Source organism: Nematolebias whitei, chromosome 6 (genome assembly GCF_014905685.2).
Source record: "Nematolebias whitei isolate Nwh7 chromosome 6, NemWhi1, whole genome shotgun sequence".
Lineage (NCBI taxonomy): Eukaryota > Metazoa > Chordata > Actinopteri > Cyprinodontiformes > Rivulidae > Nematolebias > Nematolebias whitei.
The window spans coordinates 40,520,668-40,538,041 of NC_056503.1; the positions used below are offsets into that span (position 1 = coordinate 40,520,668).

General features: G+C 39.7%; 1 protein-coding gene across 1 annotated transcript; it reads right to left on the bottom strand.

Annotated features, from left to right (window-relative positions):
- LOC119411347 (tripartite motif-containing protein 3) lies at positions 1 to 16,117 on the bottom strand. The gene is made up of 14 exons (XM_037678290.1): positions 16,052 to 16,117; positions 4,672 to 4,844; positions 4,337 to 4,577; positions 4,077 to 4,228; positions 3,774 to 3,954; positions 2,955 to 3,684; positions 2,652 to 2,755; positions 2,402 to 2,569; positions 2,149 to 2,317; positions 1,666 to 1,725; positions 1,375 to 1,445; positions 1,006 to 1,146; positions 739 to 930; positions 1 to 201 (listed from the first exon to the last, which is right to left on the bottom strand). Exons 2-13 carry the CDS (start codon positions 4,815 to 4,817, stop codon positions 778 to 780), a joined length of 2,316 nt encoding a protein of 771 aa, XP_037534218.1. The 5' UTR covers positions 4,818 to 4,844; positions 16,052 to 16,117; the 3' UTR covers positions 1 to 201; positions 739 to 777.
- Positions 16,118 to 17,374: the final 1,257 nt, after the last annotated feature.

Sequence of the window (17,374 nt, forward strand, 5' to 3'; positions counted from 1 at the left end):
CTGAGCTAGTAAAACATTAAATAAATTAGCACTTTACATTGTTTTTCCTTTTAAAATAACAGTTATGAACAAAAATGATCATTGTGCTCCTTCCGTAATGACTCTCGTCTTTAATGCATGTGCTGAGTATGTGTCCAAAGCTCCCTTTTCAACAGCTGCCACACACGTAAAGTCCAGTGATCCTTCATCATCTGCCACTCTCTGAACAGGCAAAAAACAAAGAGTTTTTAAAGCATAGCACTTACATACAGCGTGATCTAATATGTACAATGTACACTCATGTACAATATATACAGTACATACAGCAAACCAATGCACAGATGGTGGTTATATTTCATGACAGATGCAAGTAAATAAAAACATTTACATTTCATTGCTGCAGAAGCATAGCTTTGTTCATTTCACTGAAAGCATTAGCTACCTTTTGGTCAAAACAATTGTGTTGTTGCCTAGAAACTGGGGGAAAAAACCTTCATGCATCTGAACAGGTCTGAGCTGATTAAATACTTCAGTCTATATTCTAAAGTGACAAACTGGACAGAAAGTCTGGTTTTATAATATCACACAAAAGCCAGTCCATACGTTTATGTCAGTACTTGTCCCGAGGACGCTACGTTACTGAGCAAACCTTCAATACACATAATAAAGATAAAACAAAGTGGCAATTATATCTGACAAATATGCTGATGTGCACATCGAAAGGTTCTACTGGAAATGTCATTGTGCCCGATGAAATACATTTGTTGCGTCATCAGTGGTTATGGCTGTCTCCAAGCTCTACTGCAGGTAGCGGTAGACTTTAAAGCAGTGGTTCCCAGAGTCCGCCACCGCCACATGGCCGTCAGATGTAAGGGCCAAGCCCTGCGGGCCATAAAGTGGATCAGCGGACGTGTTGATGTAGGACAGGAAAGACCCTGAGCTGTCGAACACCTACAGCATAGAACAAGATGGGTGAGTACCTTGTACAGCTTTAAATCCTCTTCATGATTGTTTTTTCAAGCTAACCTGGATACGACTGTTGCCCCAATCAGCAACAATGATGTTTCCATTGGCATCTACGGCCACGCCCGTTGGTGCATTGAACTGGCCGTTCCCCTCACCATGAGAGCCAAATTTATACAGGAACTCCCCATCGGCATTGTAAACCTGTCAACAAGATTAAACACAAAACGAATAAGAGATCTGTTACACTTGATGGAAAATATGCACAATAAATACAAAGCATACACATTATTTTAAGCAACCAAGTTAGTTAGGCACAGCAGCCTTTTGTTCTTCATGCTCAAAGGTTTTTTTTTGGTTTAATCCACCTTTGCTTGTTGTTAAAATTTATTAAGATAAATAATGTGCGCATAAACTGGCAAAAACTCGTACCTTGACTGAATGGTTATGAAAATCTGTGACCACTATCTCGTTTTTGTTGTTTACAGCCACAAAGTGAGGACCTGAAAGGAGCCAAGGGGACAGAAAAGGGAAAGAGTAACTATGAGTCATCGACTGTTTTACAACAGGAGAGGAAGTTCCACACTATTTTTGGACTTGGGAAGAAGATGGAAAAAAAAAAAGATCTCAGAGAGAACATATGGGCTGATGTGGGGCATGATCAATTAACATATAGGAAGGTTTATTTCATCAGACCACTCTCACATTGAATTGATTACTTACTGAAAACAGGGCCAGATTTACTAAGCTTTGATTCCAGTGCAATGTTTGCACCACTTTTCTCTAAAAGAAAAGAAAAGGGTTCAAGTGAGAAAAGAAATGTCAAGCACGGGCGAGCTACAACGGAAATAAAACACTGTCAAACTGAAAGCTAAAAACGCAAGCAAATAATTGTTCTTACTCAGTCATGCCCAAAGATAAACACCCAGTATTTTCATGCATCAGCGTGTATTGTAAATCTTTGCCTGTTAATGGTTCCGTTCTGTGCTAGGCTGATTAGGTGTGCATTAAATTTAACATAAACCAAAAACATGTAGGTGTACATGCAGGAAATGATTAAAGGTTAAATTAAAGGTGGTAAAGGAAGTGATCACAGAAACATTCCTGAAAAAAAACAAATAGAATGTGTAAATCTGGCCCAATCACATGCCTTCATACCTGCTGCTTGATCTAATGAGAAGATCTGCCCTAGCTACAACACAATACCTGCAAAGTGTCTCTCTGAAGTTCCTCTGGCTCCGAACTTGGTCACCAACTTCCCATTGGATTGGAAGATGAAAACACAGCAGGCTTTATTATCAACCGTGATTATATGTCCATTCTTATCCACAGCCACACCTTTGGGTCCCATCAATCTTCCAGCGCCGATTTTGTTCTGCGGTAAGCAAGCAAGGCAGTTTGGTCATTTATTTATTTATTTTTCACATTCATGTGACAGAAATGTTTTTTTCAGCCTCACCTTGAATTTTCCATCTGAGGAGAAGATGCTAATCCATCTATTGTCGTAATCGGCTACAATAATGTCACCATTCATGTCGACAGCCACACCCGTTGGGCGCTGGAGTTGTCCTGGTGATCGGCCCCTTACTCCAAACCTCATCTTAAATTGGCCATCATTGGAAAACACCTAAATATCAAAAATAAATCAGTTTTCCAGAATCTAGCTGATGAAAAAGATTTGTTTAAAAATCAAAAAAACAAGTAAGAACCTGTATACACTGGTTGTTGCTGTCAGCAACAACAATCCGCCCATTACTGGAGGCAGAAATCCCCTGAAGGTTTGTGAATTCTCCTTTGTCTCGCCCTCTCGTTCCTGCCAAGACAGAGTGCTTTAATGTTTCCAATTAAATACAAAACATTTTATATTTCATTTTGCAGTGTAATCCTCATGATCCGTCTCAACAGTCTTAGCTTTTATTTAGAAAAAAGGTCTGTTCACATGTATAAAAACACCATACAGCTTGGCTGAATAAAATTGAATTAAATATCTGCCTTAACAGATTCCCACCCACCAACTCTGTAGATCAGCTCATCTTCTATTGGGTTTTCCTTTTTCTTGGTGGTGCTGTACATGCTGGAGGGCCTGCGCACAGCCTTCTGTCGAACATGACCTCCTCCTCCACTCGGGGACTTCACTCTTCTCTTCACATCATCTGGCGACTGCAGGACGTCTGACGGCTTGACGGCACGCAAACGGAACGGACTCCCCCGCACAGGCTGGTGATATAACAGCAAGGAGAAGGTGAACTCTCCCTCAGAGCGGATGGCGTACCCGACCTCGTAGGTGCCATTCTTGTTGTCCACCACCTCCGCTTCCGTGCACGCGCCGTCTGTAGAGACTATTTCTGCTCTGAGAGCAGCGTTCCCAGTTTTCACCAACTCTCCATCCTTGTCTTTAGTGGTGACAGTAATGGTGGTGTGCTGGCCAACCACTGCGTGTCGCAGGCCTTCACCGGTGGCAACACTTGTGTGGCCGACAGCTCCTGTTGTGATGAGGACCCCCAGGTTCTGAATGGAGCGCCTCAGTCCATCCGTCTCTACTTGGCATTCTAAGTGTCCATTTTCATGTGGATGCTCTGGAAAGCTGTGTCTCGCCAGAGCACTGACCCGCTCACCCATTTGTTTCTGAACCAACAGGACCTCAGTGGCACTGCCATGACTGAGGGCATGCTCTGTGAAGTTGCAGCTGCTTTCAATGTTTTCTTTGCCCTGTAGTAAAGAAGTCAGCTGACTCTGAAGCACCTAACAGACAAATGCAGGAGGAAAGTCGGTTTGCACTGATAAGGTATTACTTAAGCAACAATATGGAAAACATTCTAGTGTTTTCTAACCTTCTGCTTGCTGCTGCAGATGTTTTCCACCTCAGTAATGAGAGCAGTCTTGCGTTGGTGTAACGCCTTCTCAAGCTCATCAAAAGTATTACTGATTTCATTCACCGCATCGTTTTTCCTCCCCGTTAGTTGCTTTGAGATCTCATTAACAAGCTCAATGGCAGCTGTCAGCTGAGGTAGTCTGCCAGAGGAAAGACCAACACTGAATAAAACTTTCACATCAGAGATATTTCTTACCTTTAATCGTCTACAATCTTCCAAAGGAAACAAACTTATTATTGCTTAAAACCCTGAACGCCACACCTGTTGCGCACAGTGTCGAGCTGATTTTTCAGAGCTGACTTGTGCTGCTCCAGCACATCCCTCAGAGGAACGGTCACATGTTCCCTGTGTTCACCTTCTGTACACTCCAGACACATGGCTGTCTCACATGACTCACAGTAAAACTCCATAACCTGCAGATGGTGCAGTAGAGCACAAGATATATGAACGTCATACGGTCTTATAAAAGATGTTGTTAGTTTGTAACTGATGTGATGACAAATCTAGTCCTTTTGGCTCACCTTCCCCTCGTGGTTGGGACAAGAAAGGGGCTGACAGGTTGTAGCTGCATTGGCCGACTCAAGGACATTGCACGCCTCGGCTCGACTGCATTCTGGGTCTCGTTGTAACACTTCCATTAGGTTTGTGATAAAGAAGTTGTTCTGCAGCGCTGCAACACCCTTCTCGGGCAAGATAGACGTCTGTCTGCATACTGGACAGGAGAGCGTCAAAGACTGGGGAGGGATGTAGTTCTGTAGACACCTGAAATAAAACGAAATAAATTAAAGAGAAATGCAGATGATTCATTACTCGAGGTTGAATGAAAATACAACCGAATTGAATATTGAGAGCTTACTTCTCACAGAACGTGTGCAGGCAGGGCAGAACCTTTGGGTTGTGGTAACGGTCCAAACAGATGCTGCAGACCAAAAACTGCTTGTCTATCTGCCTGACGACAGGGCTGGTGCTGCTGGTCTCACGCTTGGCCATAATGACTGACATTCAAATGGGGAGCGGGGACCACTGAATCTGCACACAAGAAGTGGAAGAAACAAAGGAAATGTTAAGGAAGCCTTGAGGAAATGTTCATACGGGGTGAGAAGGGTGTATTTGCTTGAGCAAACTAAAGGAAGGAATGAGTCATAGTAATGTCGGCAATATAAAACCTCCTTTAAGCCCTGTATCTACTGACATTTTATGCTCCCCCACAGCAAACTATTTCAGTGATGTGAGCCTTTCAGCCACAGGTCATTTGACTTCATAAGTAAAAATTCCCAGTAAGCTACTGCAGTGGGAACCAAAGCATGTGATAAATACTGTACCACAGAGTAGAAAAATTTGACACTCTTTTAAATGACCCAACATTTCTGCTCTCAGATCATTTTATATAAATATTGTACATACTGTACCGTGGTTATAAGAAAAAATTGAGATGCATGATTTGTTTCACTCCTTACAGAGTGTCAGTTTCAATATTTACTTGACATCCAGGATGAGTGCATGTCTTGCTGGGTCTCTCAGATGGCAGAGTTGCTGTCACATGAAACTGTATCACTGGGTCAAGCACAGATTAACTCAATGTGCCTATGACGGGTTGTACATCTGTCATATTGCACATGAGCACGATGTGGATTTACAGAGCAGCTTCACAAACAGTATGTGCTGATATTTTAAGTAAAAACCATGTTAAATGGTGATTTTTGGCCTCATTCTTTTCCAAATTTCTTTGCACCACCAAAAGGAAAATATCACATGAAATATTAGGTTCTTGTAAAATCCAACAAAGTAAAGTCAGGTCCTCTGGACGGTTTCTTTTTGTTGTTGTTGAAATGTTTCATCCTTCATCCATAGGACTTCATCAGTCCAAGGAGCCACAAAAAACTCAGTCCCATAAGTGGTTTACTCACATAGTGGGCCAACTAGTTTTATAGTGATAAAATGGTTTCTGGAGTCCACCCTTTCCCCCCATTGACTCCTCTGAGGCAGCCATAGCCAAAGTGGTTCAAAACATCAAAATTAATGCTCAATAATCCAGGTAAAACATCCAACAAAATTAAGTTGGGTCCTCTGGACGGTTTCGTTTTTTTGTTGAAATGTTTCGGCTTCCACGGACTGATGAAGTCCTTTGGATGAAGGACGAAACGCTTCAATAACAAACAAACAAAAAGAAACTGTCCAGAGGACCTAACTTAATTTTGTTGGATTTTTTGTTTTACCTGGATTATTGAGCATGAACTTTGATGTTCTTATGAAATATTTTTAAATGTACTGTCATGGTTCTTAAAAACAACTTAAAACAAGACAACAACAAAATAATATAAAAAAGATTTAACTCATTTGGTTGATTGATTGGTGATTAGTTGATACTTTGCAGAAATGTAAAAAATATACATATTTTTCAATCATTCAACCTTTATTTAGTCAGGTTAATCCCATTGAGCCTCGGGGACTCATTTACAAGAGAGACCTGATTTCAACAAAGAGTGATGACATCAGTGGACAACAAAGACAACAATAGACAATCATAAAGGATGCGTACAAACTGAGATTTTTTTGTTTGTTTGTTTAACAAGTGAAAATAAAATGGTATTTAAAAGAAAATGTAATTAAAAAAAAACAGCTAGGTTGTAAGACGGTGTAGAAAACTAAAAACAAGAACATGTCCGCATTGTTTTTTCCCAGGAACTTAACAGATGTTTAAAGCCACTTATATTTTAAGAAACACTGAAAATGTATTTTCCTTGTGGCAAATCATGTTGCAAAAACAATCAAACCATGAGGATGTCAAAACGTGACAATAGTTTAGAAGAACTGTACAACTCAAAATCATCTCAACTCACTACACACATAAGACAAAGAGCAGAAATTTTATTTTAAGTTTATCTAATTAGTTTATGGTCATGCTAATAGGGTTAAATGCTTATTTTGAAGAAAATCATGTTCATTTGGTAAAACTAATTTCCAGTTTATAGTGTATGTTTTATATTTTAAAAGAAAATCTGTTGTATGCTTTAAGAGCGGCCTGCCTTACGACTGAAACGTTACATAATGTACCATTCATGGTAATAATCTGCAGTTGTACAGCCATGTATCATTCAAGGTGCTCTTACTGAGAGTAACTTGAGGTTAACAGTATTGCCTAAAAACACATAAAGGGGGGATATTTGGTGTAAACCTTGTCACTAGAGGTCAAACCATTTTAAATGAACCAATAAAGCAGTTTGAGCCTCTACACATCTGGGTTCTCAATGTAAGACTTATAATCTACAATGCTGATGGCTAAAAACTTTAGTGTGCGGCTCAGTTGGGTAGATGAGCTGAAAATGGACACCATGATGACTGTGTCCATCTTTTTTATACAATTATTGTGAAATACACTGTTCTGCTCTATACATTTTTGGGGGGAATTTTGAATTAAACCTTTAAAAAGCAACAGTCTGGAAATGCTAATCTTTTTTTTCCCCTACTCTTTATTTTTTTCATACCTTTCCGGATGGAGATCACATGTTCATTCTGTGCATGTGTGGGTTTTCTCCAGGTTCTCTGGTTTCTTCCCACAGACCAAAATCCTGCTTTTTAGGCTAACTGGTTACTAAATTGTCCCTAGGTGTGAGAGAGTGTGTGAATGGTGGTTTGTCTCTATGTGTCCCAGTGATGGACTTGTGTTGTGACCCATCCAGGATGTCCCCCACATCTCGCACAGTTACGGGCCGAGATAGGGTATAGGGCAGCTGACTCGGGACCCAAAAGTCCCAAGTACGATCCCCAGCCATTCCCACATGTCGTGGTGTCTCTGAGCAAGTCACCTAATCCCTAATTGCTCCCCGGGCGCTTGCATAGAAGCCGACTGCTCCACCCGAGTGTATCCCAGGTGAGATAGGTTAAATGCAGAGAACTAATTTGTCTGGGAACATACAATGATGACAACACATTGCACTTACTTCTGCACATTGGGCACCAGCGACACACAGCGACCCGGAAAGGAAGAAAGGGGTAAAGATAACGGATGGAAAATGCTAAAACCAAATTCCAAACTTTTCAAGACTGCATAGGAACCCTGGACTTTAAACCACAATGGTTTTTGCTAAAATTTCAAAGAGTGAACTTAATCTAAGTATAAAAGAAGAGATCCAGTCCTTGATCTGAAGCAAAAATTAATTAGCTTCTTCTGCTCTGATCTAAATTTATCTGTGTAGTATATTTAAAGTAGTGGACTGAACATTATATCCTGATGCATGATTATCTTTTTTACATCCCTACAAGTTTAATCCTGCACCAACACAACTGTTAGCAGCCCATGATACGGCTGTTTTCTTGCACTAACCTGAGATAAGTCTAACTATCCTGAATCTGAGCTTTTTAACGTTTTTTACTCCTATAAACAATAACTGTACTTTAATAAACGTGTCTAAAACCTTTATTTTTTTAGGGTAAGAAGAGGAAGCACAAAGCTTTACAAGGCCACTCCTCAAATTCCTTCTTGTTCCTTCCCCTGCCTCCAAACAGCAGGCCAAGTTCAGGAACCACCTGTCTGTCTGACCCTCAGTGAGACAGGCTGCCCATTTCACATGCAGAAAAAAGGCCTCTGATGCAGCTGTCCCTGTCTGCAGCACACAGAACAAGCAAGCGCTAACAATAGCATTCCAGTTCTTCTTACAGTCAACCCCATAAAAATGTCCCTCCCTTCATATTTTCCCTTCGTTATTCATTATCCTGTCATTTTTCTTTTCACTCTTTCAAATGTATAGATGCTTTTAAAGTGTCACCAGACCTCAACTCAACCACAAACATCTTATAGATTTTTTTGTCAGACACAGGCTCTATTGTTGCTGCTTCCCAAGCGATTAGAAGGCCTCTGCTGAACTCCTTTCACTGTCCACAGAACAAGCCCAGCCCTCTGAGCCTCCCCCTTTAGCTGCCTCCCCTCTCTGTGCTACTCCACGAACAGTGACATCAGGAGGAAGCTGGATGAGCCAAAGCCCTAAGGCTCCTCCTATGTTGGCGGGCTGGGCTTGGGGATTGCAACAATTCCCCACCACCACCACCATCACCTTTGCTTCCCTTCCACGCTGCCTCTCTGTCCTCCCACCAGCCTGAGTTACTCCCACTTGCTTCACCACAGAAAGATAGTCGTTCTTTATAAACCGTCTCTCCCTGACAGCAGTCCTTAGAAGGTATCAAAGAACTTTAATATACCTTTAAGGTTGGGAGAAACCTAATATCTATGAATCATGACCGAAACAAATACGTATTAGGTCTATTGTTGCTACGCTGTATCCCATTTTCTTTCATTTATCAGAAATCTACAGCATGTAAAGGTCAATAAATTCAGCTGTTTGACTATAAAAGCATTATCTGCCACTCTCACCCTGATTTGCAGTTAAGTGGATTAATGTACTCCTGCGGGGTCAGGTCCAGTCTGCCATCTGGATTACTGAGACTACCAGATTCAGTTGACACCATTACACCCACAACGAAAAATACATTGTTTCCACATTTAAAAAAATCTATAATACATGACTTGCAATGAAACCATAGACTAGATGGTATTTAAGTATTTCATGACGGTATGTTTTTTTTTTCAACCTTTATTTATATAGGTTAGTTCCCATTGAGCCTCGAGGACTCATTTACAAGAGAGACCTGTCTCAGTTGCTTACTTAATTCTTCTGACAATCAGAATGTTTTGTACAAATGCTTTAATTGGATAACATGATCTCACAATTACAGAAAATTGTGTCCTCAGTGTAATCTGACTGTTTACTAGTAGACCATGCAGCTAAGTAGCCCTTTGGGATTTGAGCTCTAAATCAAGGCAGCAGTAAAACTAGTTTTCAATCCAATCACTAAAATCTAATAAATAAAAGCATTACTTCTGTTTCTGATGCATGCTCAATAATCCAGGTAGAAAAATCTAAAAAAGTTAAATCTGGTCCTCTGAATGTCCAGAGGACCAGATTTAACTTTTTTAGATTACTTCTGTTGGGTGAAAATGGTACTTTGTAATTTGTCATTAAAATAAGTTATGCAAGGTTTAGAGAATAACTGGGGCGGAACAAAAGGCCTGCTGCTTTTCTCCCCCATGTTTTAATTTTCCCATCACTTTAAGACATTTCATTTTAAAAAAAAAATCACCACATGGTCATAATCAGACAACCACAAAATGTGTGCACTTCAACAATTCTGATTAGCAAATGCAGTAACTTTGATTTCAATACTGAAAATCTAATACATTTTGTTCCATAAAACCATCTAATATCCGTCCATCCACTTTCTTTTACACACTTTTTCATTCAGGGTAGCAGGGGAGCCGTTGCTTATCTCCAGCTCTCATTGCTCAAGTTCAAGTTCAAGGAATTATTATTCGCATCACATGTGGTACATGAGGTGGAACAAAAGTGTGTACTCAAGGTCCCAGCTACACTCCAAAATAGCAAAAATATGAAGTATAAAAAGAAACAGTATTTAAGGATCTAAGATATACACTAAATAGAAGGCTAAATGATAGGCTTAAGGACCTAAGATATATGTACACTAAACTAGGGTTGCATGATATTATCGGCATGGTATCGGTAACGGCCAATATTAGCGTTAAAGTTAAATATTGGACATCGGACATTCCATCAAAATAATCACCGATATAAAAGGCGCTGTTTTTGTATGGCAATCCAGTGACAAGAATTTTTTTTTTTTCATTTAGCCTTTATTTATCCAGGTTAGTCTCATTGAGCCACGAGAAGTCATTTTCAAGAGAGACCTGTTTTAGGAGCACATGGTGGGGGTTAAGGGCCTTGCTCATGGGCCCAGAGTGGGGCGAATGAGGGTGGGGGCAAGTGTGGGTGTTTCACCTACCCCACCCACAATTTTGATGTTGTCGGGGCCGGGGTGTGAACCGGCGATCTTCGGATCACAGGCCCACCTCTCTAACCTCTGCGCCACCACTCCCCGAATGCCTGCAGCGCCAGCACAACGTGATGACCTCACGTGCGCCTACCTGATCTGATCACGGCGGAGAGGAAGAAGTCAAAATGGCGGTGGTGTGGAAGGGTTTTTTTCATTAAGGATGCTGGATTCCGAAGATTTTTAGACTACGTTGAGCCTCGCTACATCGTCCCCAGTTGGAGATATTTTTCTGACGTATCTTTACCCAAGTTACAAGCTGTCATTTCTGACGTCATTGAGAAGCTAATAGCCGATAGCACTTGGGTGAGTTTTACCGCAAACGTTTGGACGTCATGTTAGCCCCGTTAGCATGATTAGTCTTATGGCACCATGGATAGACAAAAACTTTGAATTTAAAAAGGCTATTCTTTATGCACAAGAGTGCAGAGGATCCCACACTGCAGCTAGGAACCTGGAACAAGCCTCCACAAGTGAGACAGCATCGCAGGTGACTAATGCTAATAAATAACATTTAACACTTTTCATTTAATATAAGTTAAAGTGCTATACATATCATGACTGTTACTGAATATATGTCACCAGGTCTTACAGCTGTTACACAATTTTTGTAGCAAATAAGCCTAAATAAGAGGGCTATGTTCTGACAAAGTAAAGTATATAAAATATCGGTATCCGCTATCAGCCAAATAAGTTTTAACATATTGGAATATCAGATATCAGCCAAAAATACAATATCATGCATCCCTACACTAAACACTAATTATTTGTTCATTTGTTAAGAAATCAGATCTCTCTTGTAAATAAGTCCCGAGACTGTCTAAACAAAGGTTGAATGAATTTAAAATAATACAATATATTAAACAGCAGCCCGAACATGAATCTGTAGGCGGGTTATATGTCCTGGACAGGTCACAGGTCAATCACAGAACCATTTAATGTATTTTTCTATTTGATCTCTTCAGTTAGTTCATAAAATTAGTTGTTTAAAATAATATTAGCATAGACTTCAAATTTGGTAGTAAACATATTTATTAAAACAGGATGGTTTTAAAGGAGCATTTTGTTGCAAATTTGCATTTTCTGCTTTGGAATAACAAAATTAGGTGCTTGAATGGAGGTTCCCACATATTTATTATTATAAGAGTTGGAAAATTAAAACTGTATTTTTGACTTGATACCAGGACTTGGTATTAAAATGGATTGATACTGTTAATAATATAATACTTAATTAAAGCTACTTTAAGAATAGCATTCAAAAGCAGGTATTAAAAGTGATTAACATTTATTTTAGAGTGAAATATTTTGATCCTGCAGAAAGCTGACTAACAATAGAAACAGAACAGGAAGCTGTCCCTTTAGAGCGGCCATAATCTGTTGATTAGTAATGTCATTCCGTTTGTGTGACTACTTGAGATTCCAGGATGTGTTTGCTTCAAGGCCCATTAAAAGTATTTTCCTCTTCCCTTCCTCTTTCTCTGAGTAAAAAGTATTGACACCCAGTCAGTATGCCTGCAACACATTTTAAATAACTTCTGTTTCTCTGGGTTAGATTATAAGTACAATATGTCTCGATGACTCTCTAATATCTGATGTACAGTGTTTGTGGCACAGCAGCAAGGAAACCCTGCATCATTTATTTCAGCAGTTCACTGTGTCCTCAAGTGTCCAACTTTGGCAAAAGTCTGTCGTACCTGAAGTCTAAAGTTCTGGCCCTCAACGATATGCTGCCTAGAAGGTGTTTAAAAATAGATTGCAGTTTGCATTTCAAGCCATTGGTCATGTGTCTTCAAACAGTAATTGTTCCTGCACTCTGCATGGGCAGTTTTTAGTTTTAGGGAGTGACACAAAACTGATTGAATGAGAAGGAAAAGATGATGAAAGTGAGAAAGGCTGCAGATAAGCTGCCAAAGCTTTGCCTCAGAAACCATTCATCGAATACGACAGGCTTCGCCATCTCATACGTACTTCCAATATTATTCAGAGAACATTTCTGCTCATATTTTTGGTTTGATTGTTCAGAGGAGGCTGAGGAGCGTTTAACGGTGCCTGGATCTGTGATGACTCATCAATCATTATTCACACAACACAGCAACTCCAACTACAGCTGACAAACTCTGCTTTAAAGGCACAGCATCATTTGAAAGTCTGTCTCACTGCATCAGTCTGTGTCTGAAGGGTCATGACAATAAAACAGTACACTGGTTACTTAGCATCTACTGAGACTAAAAATTCACAGCTGTTTGTGTCATATTATAATATTTTCAACTAGCTCACTGGAGAAACCTGGACTTAGTGTTCATACTGAATATTACACACCGATAATTTAATTAGTTCAAATGTTGGGCTAAATCTGTTGGGTCATACGAGTTGGTTTGACCAAATATTGATTGGAAAGTTCAAGTTGAGCTAAAGATAGGTCATGCCATTCTTCATCGTCTGCCATTTTATGCCAGAAGTCGACCAAATTTAACGTAACGAGACCTCTGCCTTAAGATTTAAGAAGTAAAGATTATATGATAAAAACAGCTTGTAAGAACCTGTTAATAACTTTAATTTGCACAAGATAGTGACTTTGGGTTACAAAAATTAATAATTTAATTAATTAATTAAGTAAGTAATTAAATAATTAGTCGGTACTAGCTAGCTGATGCTAAAAGCAGTTAGCACCAGCTAGCTACCCCGAGATGTAATTATCACAGAACCCAGATTTTTATATGTTTTTTATACCTGCACTTTTTCAACAGGTTAGTTATTTTAACCACAATTGTTGGGCAGAAAACGTAAACCTGGTATGTTTGGTCAAACTGATAATCCAGCCGTGCTGAGTTAAAAACACCCATGGTCTGCTTGGTACAAATTTGACCCAGCACTGGCTTGAAAATTTTATTGTGTTTTTAACCCAGCGGTTTTTAGAGTGTATATTTTATTTTTGTTGTACATTGTTTTCTTCCTAACTCTTCAAATCTAGGTGCTAACCTTAAAAAAAAAAAAACAAGTGCTAAAGTGAGTCTCCACAACATTAACACCTGACCTAATAAAGGCTGGAATAATCTTTCTGTTTGCAGACGTCAAACTGATACGTTCTGACAACTCTCGAGTCAACAAAGTGTCAGTGTGACCGCGTCACGTCAGCATATTATACAGTATGTGGGTCTTCCCATTATGATCCCATTATGAGAAACATTGGAAGAAGACTCTGCGGCATGCAGGTCTGCAGGCACAACATGCACTGCAGAGTTTGCAAAAAGTCGATGGATGCACGAGCACTGCCGCCAACGCTCATTCACCTGCAGTAAGAGCAACAAAACAAATGCATCGCTCACTCTGCAGCTCATGTCACATTAATGTGTTGTCCTTTGACACACACACAGACAGTGTTTCACTTGCTGATTTGATTACCAGTGGACTGTGTGATGCACTGGAGTGCATTAATCATCTTGGAGATTAGAAACAAAGCATGACAACTTCCACGCATGACCAGGGACTATTTGGATTGCATGGCGAGTTTTATTTTGGTTTGACAGTTCATTTAAACACACAAGTGTGTGGTTTAATAAAAAAAATACTATGAGTTCTAGATGTATGCTACAAACTAGAACGTCAGAATAATTGCACTGTGTAATTATTTTAACACCTAAGCAAAATATTTTTTTTATTGGGGCTGTTTAAAGGCCTATAAGATGACAAAATTACAGATTATACAAGTGTACAGATCTATTGATTCTTTAAATGCATTTTTCTAAAATTAACCAAATTCTGAAAGAATTTTGAATTTTTTAAAGATAAAAAAAAAACTCCTCCCCAGTGAACTTTTCTTTGTAATGTGTTGTATATGGTGTGGAGTAACCTCATGATGATTGGATTTGATCAATCTTAAGAGCAGAGCTAAATTACTCAACGTTTGAGATGAATACAATCACATTGTCAGGCACAGAGACCCTGGATGAAAAGAAACTCATTCAGATGATTAGTTAGGTCTCCAGATATCATCATAGATTTGGTGTCTTTGTCACTATTTGTCACTTTCAAATTGGCTATTTATCATGTTTATTCCGTTTCTGAAAGGGTAATGTTTGAAATTATTGAAATAGTTTTGAGTAACTGGTCATAAAATTCAAAACTAAAATTTCATGGAAGATTTTACAAATACATAACACATGTCCATGCGTCTCACTAATTTATTTATGTAATTAGATTGTTGGAAAAGAATGTGCAATGATCCCAAATGATCTTTCTATAAATGTTTTTCATGCATTCAATTATTTTTTGTTTGCTTTGGACTGTGACTTCAATGGGTGTTGATTTTAAAATGACGGGGTCCTTGTTGCGTCGTCTTCACTGTGCTTTCGATCATATTCTGTTTATCTGCTCACTGCCGAGGCTAAATCCAAGCTTTCTCCAGTGAGTGACACGCATCAATCTTGTTTCCTCCTCAGTTCTCTTGCAAATCGATACCTAAAACTTATATATAAATACAATTTAAAAAAATTAAAGACATGAATGTAGCTTCCTGTTTATTCAAAGTCTAAAACAACCACTAAAGCTTGACACAGACCTGTAACAACTGCTAAGTATCCATCCTTGGGTGCAGCATCCAGGACTGTCTGGGAACCTCTCAGTGACCCAGTGCGAAGGAAAAAAACAGCCTAACGCCTCTTTTATTCACACAATAAGACAAATGTTAAATATAATCATACATAGTGATGAGTCATCCTCAAGAACAAAGACATACTGAACCACAAAAGCATCTGCTAACAGTCTGGGCCCGTGGTGCTGAAATGATGCATTGCCTGATGCTGTTGCTGCAGTACAATGAATGATAGGAGTCTAAGCAACATGCAGATTCCCATGAGCCTAGTCTGAAAGCTGCAGCAGGCTTCATATAAATTCAGCACAGACAAGCAAGGGAAGCTGAATAATCCTGTAAACAAAGGAGGATGCATGTATGGTTGATTACAGAGCCCAGCCCTCAGACTGCAGCAGGATGCCCACCTGCCTCAGAGCCCAGCCGGCTGCAGGATAAAATGGAGAACTGTGTGGGCTGGTCGAGGAAGCGCTAACAGAATCAGAGTATTTTAGTCTAACAGCTGCGCCTGAAGCTGAAATAAACCCCTTCACTAAATGTGGGGTTCCTCCAGGTTCTAGCAAAATGGAGTAAAGTAGAAGGCAGCGATCTGACAAACAAGTAGCCTCTCTGTGATTTGTCAATGCTCAGACGCTGGTAAGGATGGCTGATCCATTATTCATCTGCTCCTAGTCTAAATGGAGGACTCCGAGCAGACAAACAAACACGATCCCAGAAAAGAAGAAGTGAACGGCGGGGCTGTACTTACAGAAAGCAGGGTGGACTGAGAGGTCAGCACTGCAGAGAGGCTCCCATTGTCAGCCTGACGACCCCCCCACACACACACGACAGAATCCACAGACACGGAGACAGAAAGGAAAGGGCAGGGTCTGTCTGCAAGAAGACGCGGACAGTGAGGAAGAGGACGAGCGAAAGGATAGCTTTAGGGGCGTGGCCTGAACAAGGGGGAGGAGCTCATGGAGCAAGTCGAACATGGAGGAAGGCAGAGGTGACAGAGGTTTGTGGTGCAGCTACCTTTCATCCTTAAAAGGATAAAGGTTACATTTTAACTGTAAATTATTGACACGTAATGTTTTGTTGAAAGCAACCAAAAAAAGAGTATGCTCTAAAAAAAAAGTGTTAAGTTATTATTTTTATATTTGAATGTTTCTGTTCAGTGCCCTGAGATGACTTCTGTTGTGACTTGGCACTATATGAATAAACTGAATTGAACTGTATTGAATTTAATTGAAAAAAAAAAGTTTTTACACCTGAGGCAGGCAACTTTAAACTGTAAAATAACTAATTAATTAGAGTTTGGCAAAGTGAAACAAAATGTTTGAAAGAAAGCACAGGCACGGGTCTGTTTACTCAGATTGACAGCTCTATAGTTAATAGTGGTATGAGGCTTAAAGTCAAAGCATGTAATGACTCTGAATTCAATTAAATTCAGTTTATTTATATAATGCCAAGTTACAACAGAATTCATCTCAGGGCACTGAACAGAAACATGCATATATAAAATTAAGTTAAAAGAAACATTCATATATATAAAAATAATAATTTAACATTATTTATCTGAGGAGCAGATTGCTTTGAGTTTAACTTCCTCACAGAACTCTCATGTTGAGCGAGCATGAAGGCGACAGTGGAAAGGAAAAAGTCCCTCATGAGGAAGAAACCTTTAGCAGAACCAGGCTCAGAACAAGCGGCCATCTGCTTCGACCGGCTGGGTTTGGTAGGAACAGATACACAATGGCAGGTCAAGAACAACGTTAAGATAGAAATAGTATCAAATGAAAACTATTCAATTTTAGACATTTATTTAAGAAAATTAGGTCAATTTGTCCTCTAGTAGTCCAAGCTTAAGAGAGCATGACAAGCCAACCCTAATTATAGGATTTATCAAAAAGGAAAGTCTTAAGCCCAGTCTTAAAACTGGACAATGTGTCAGCCTTATGGACAGAATCTAGAAGTTGGTTCCACAAGAGAGGAGCCTGATAACTGAAATATCTTCCTCCCATTCCACTTTTGGAAACTCTAGGAACTAAGAGTAAGCCTGCAATCTTAGAGTGAAGTGCTCTGTTAGGAA

Bases quoted from the DNA above. Each gene is read 5' to 3' on its own strand.
- LOC119411347 (XM_037678290.1), bottom strand. From the start codon at position 4,817: ATGTCAGTCATTATGGCCAAGCGTGAGACCAGCAGCACCAGCCCTGTC. The intron at 3,685-3,773 runs GTTAGAAAACAC...TTTGTCTGTTAG, and splicing joins TCTGCAGCAGCAAGCAGAAG to GTGCTTCAGAGTCAGCTGAC. The intron at 931-1,005 runs GTTAGCTTGAAA...TCTATGCTGTAG, and splicing joins GGGGCAACAGTCGTATCCAG to GTGTTCGACAGCTCAGGGTC.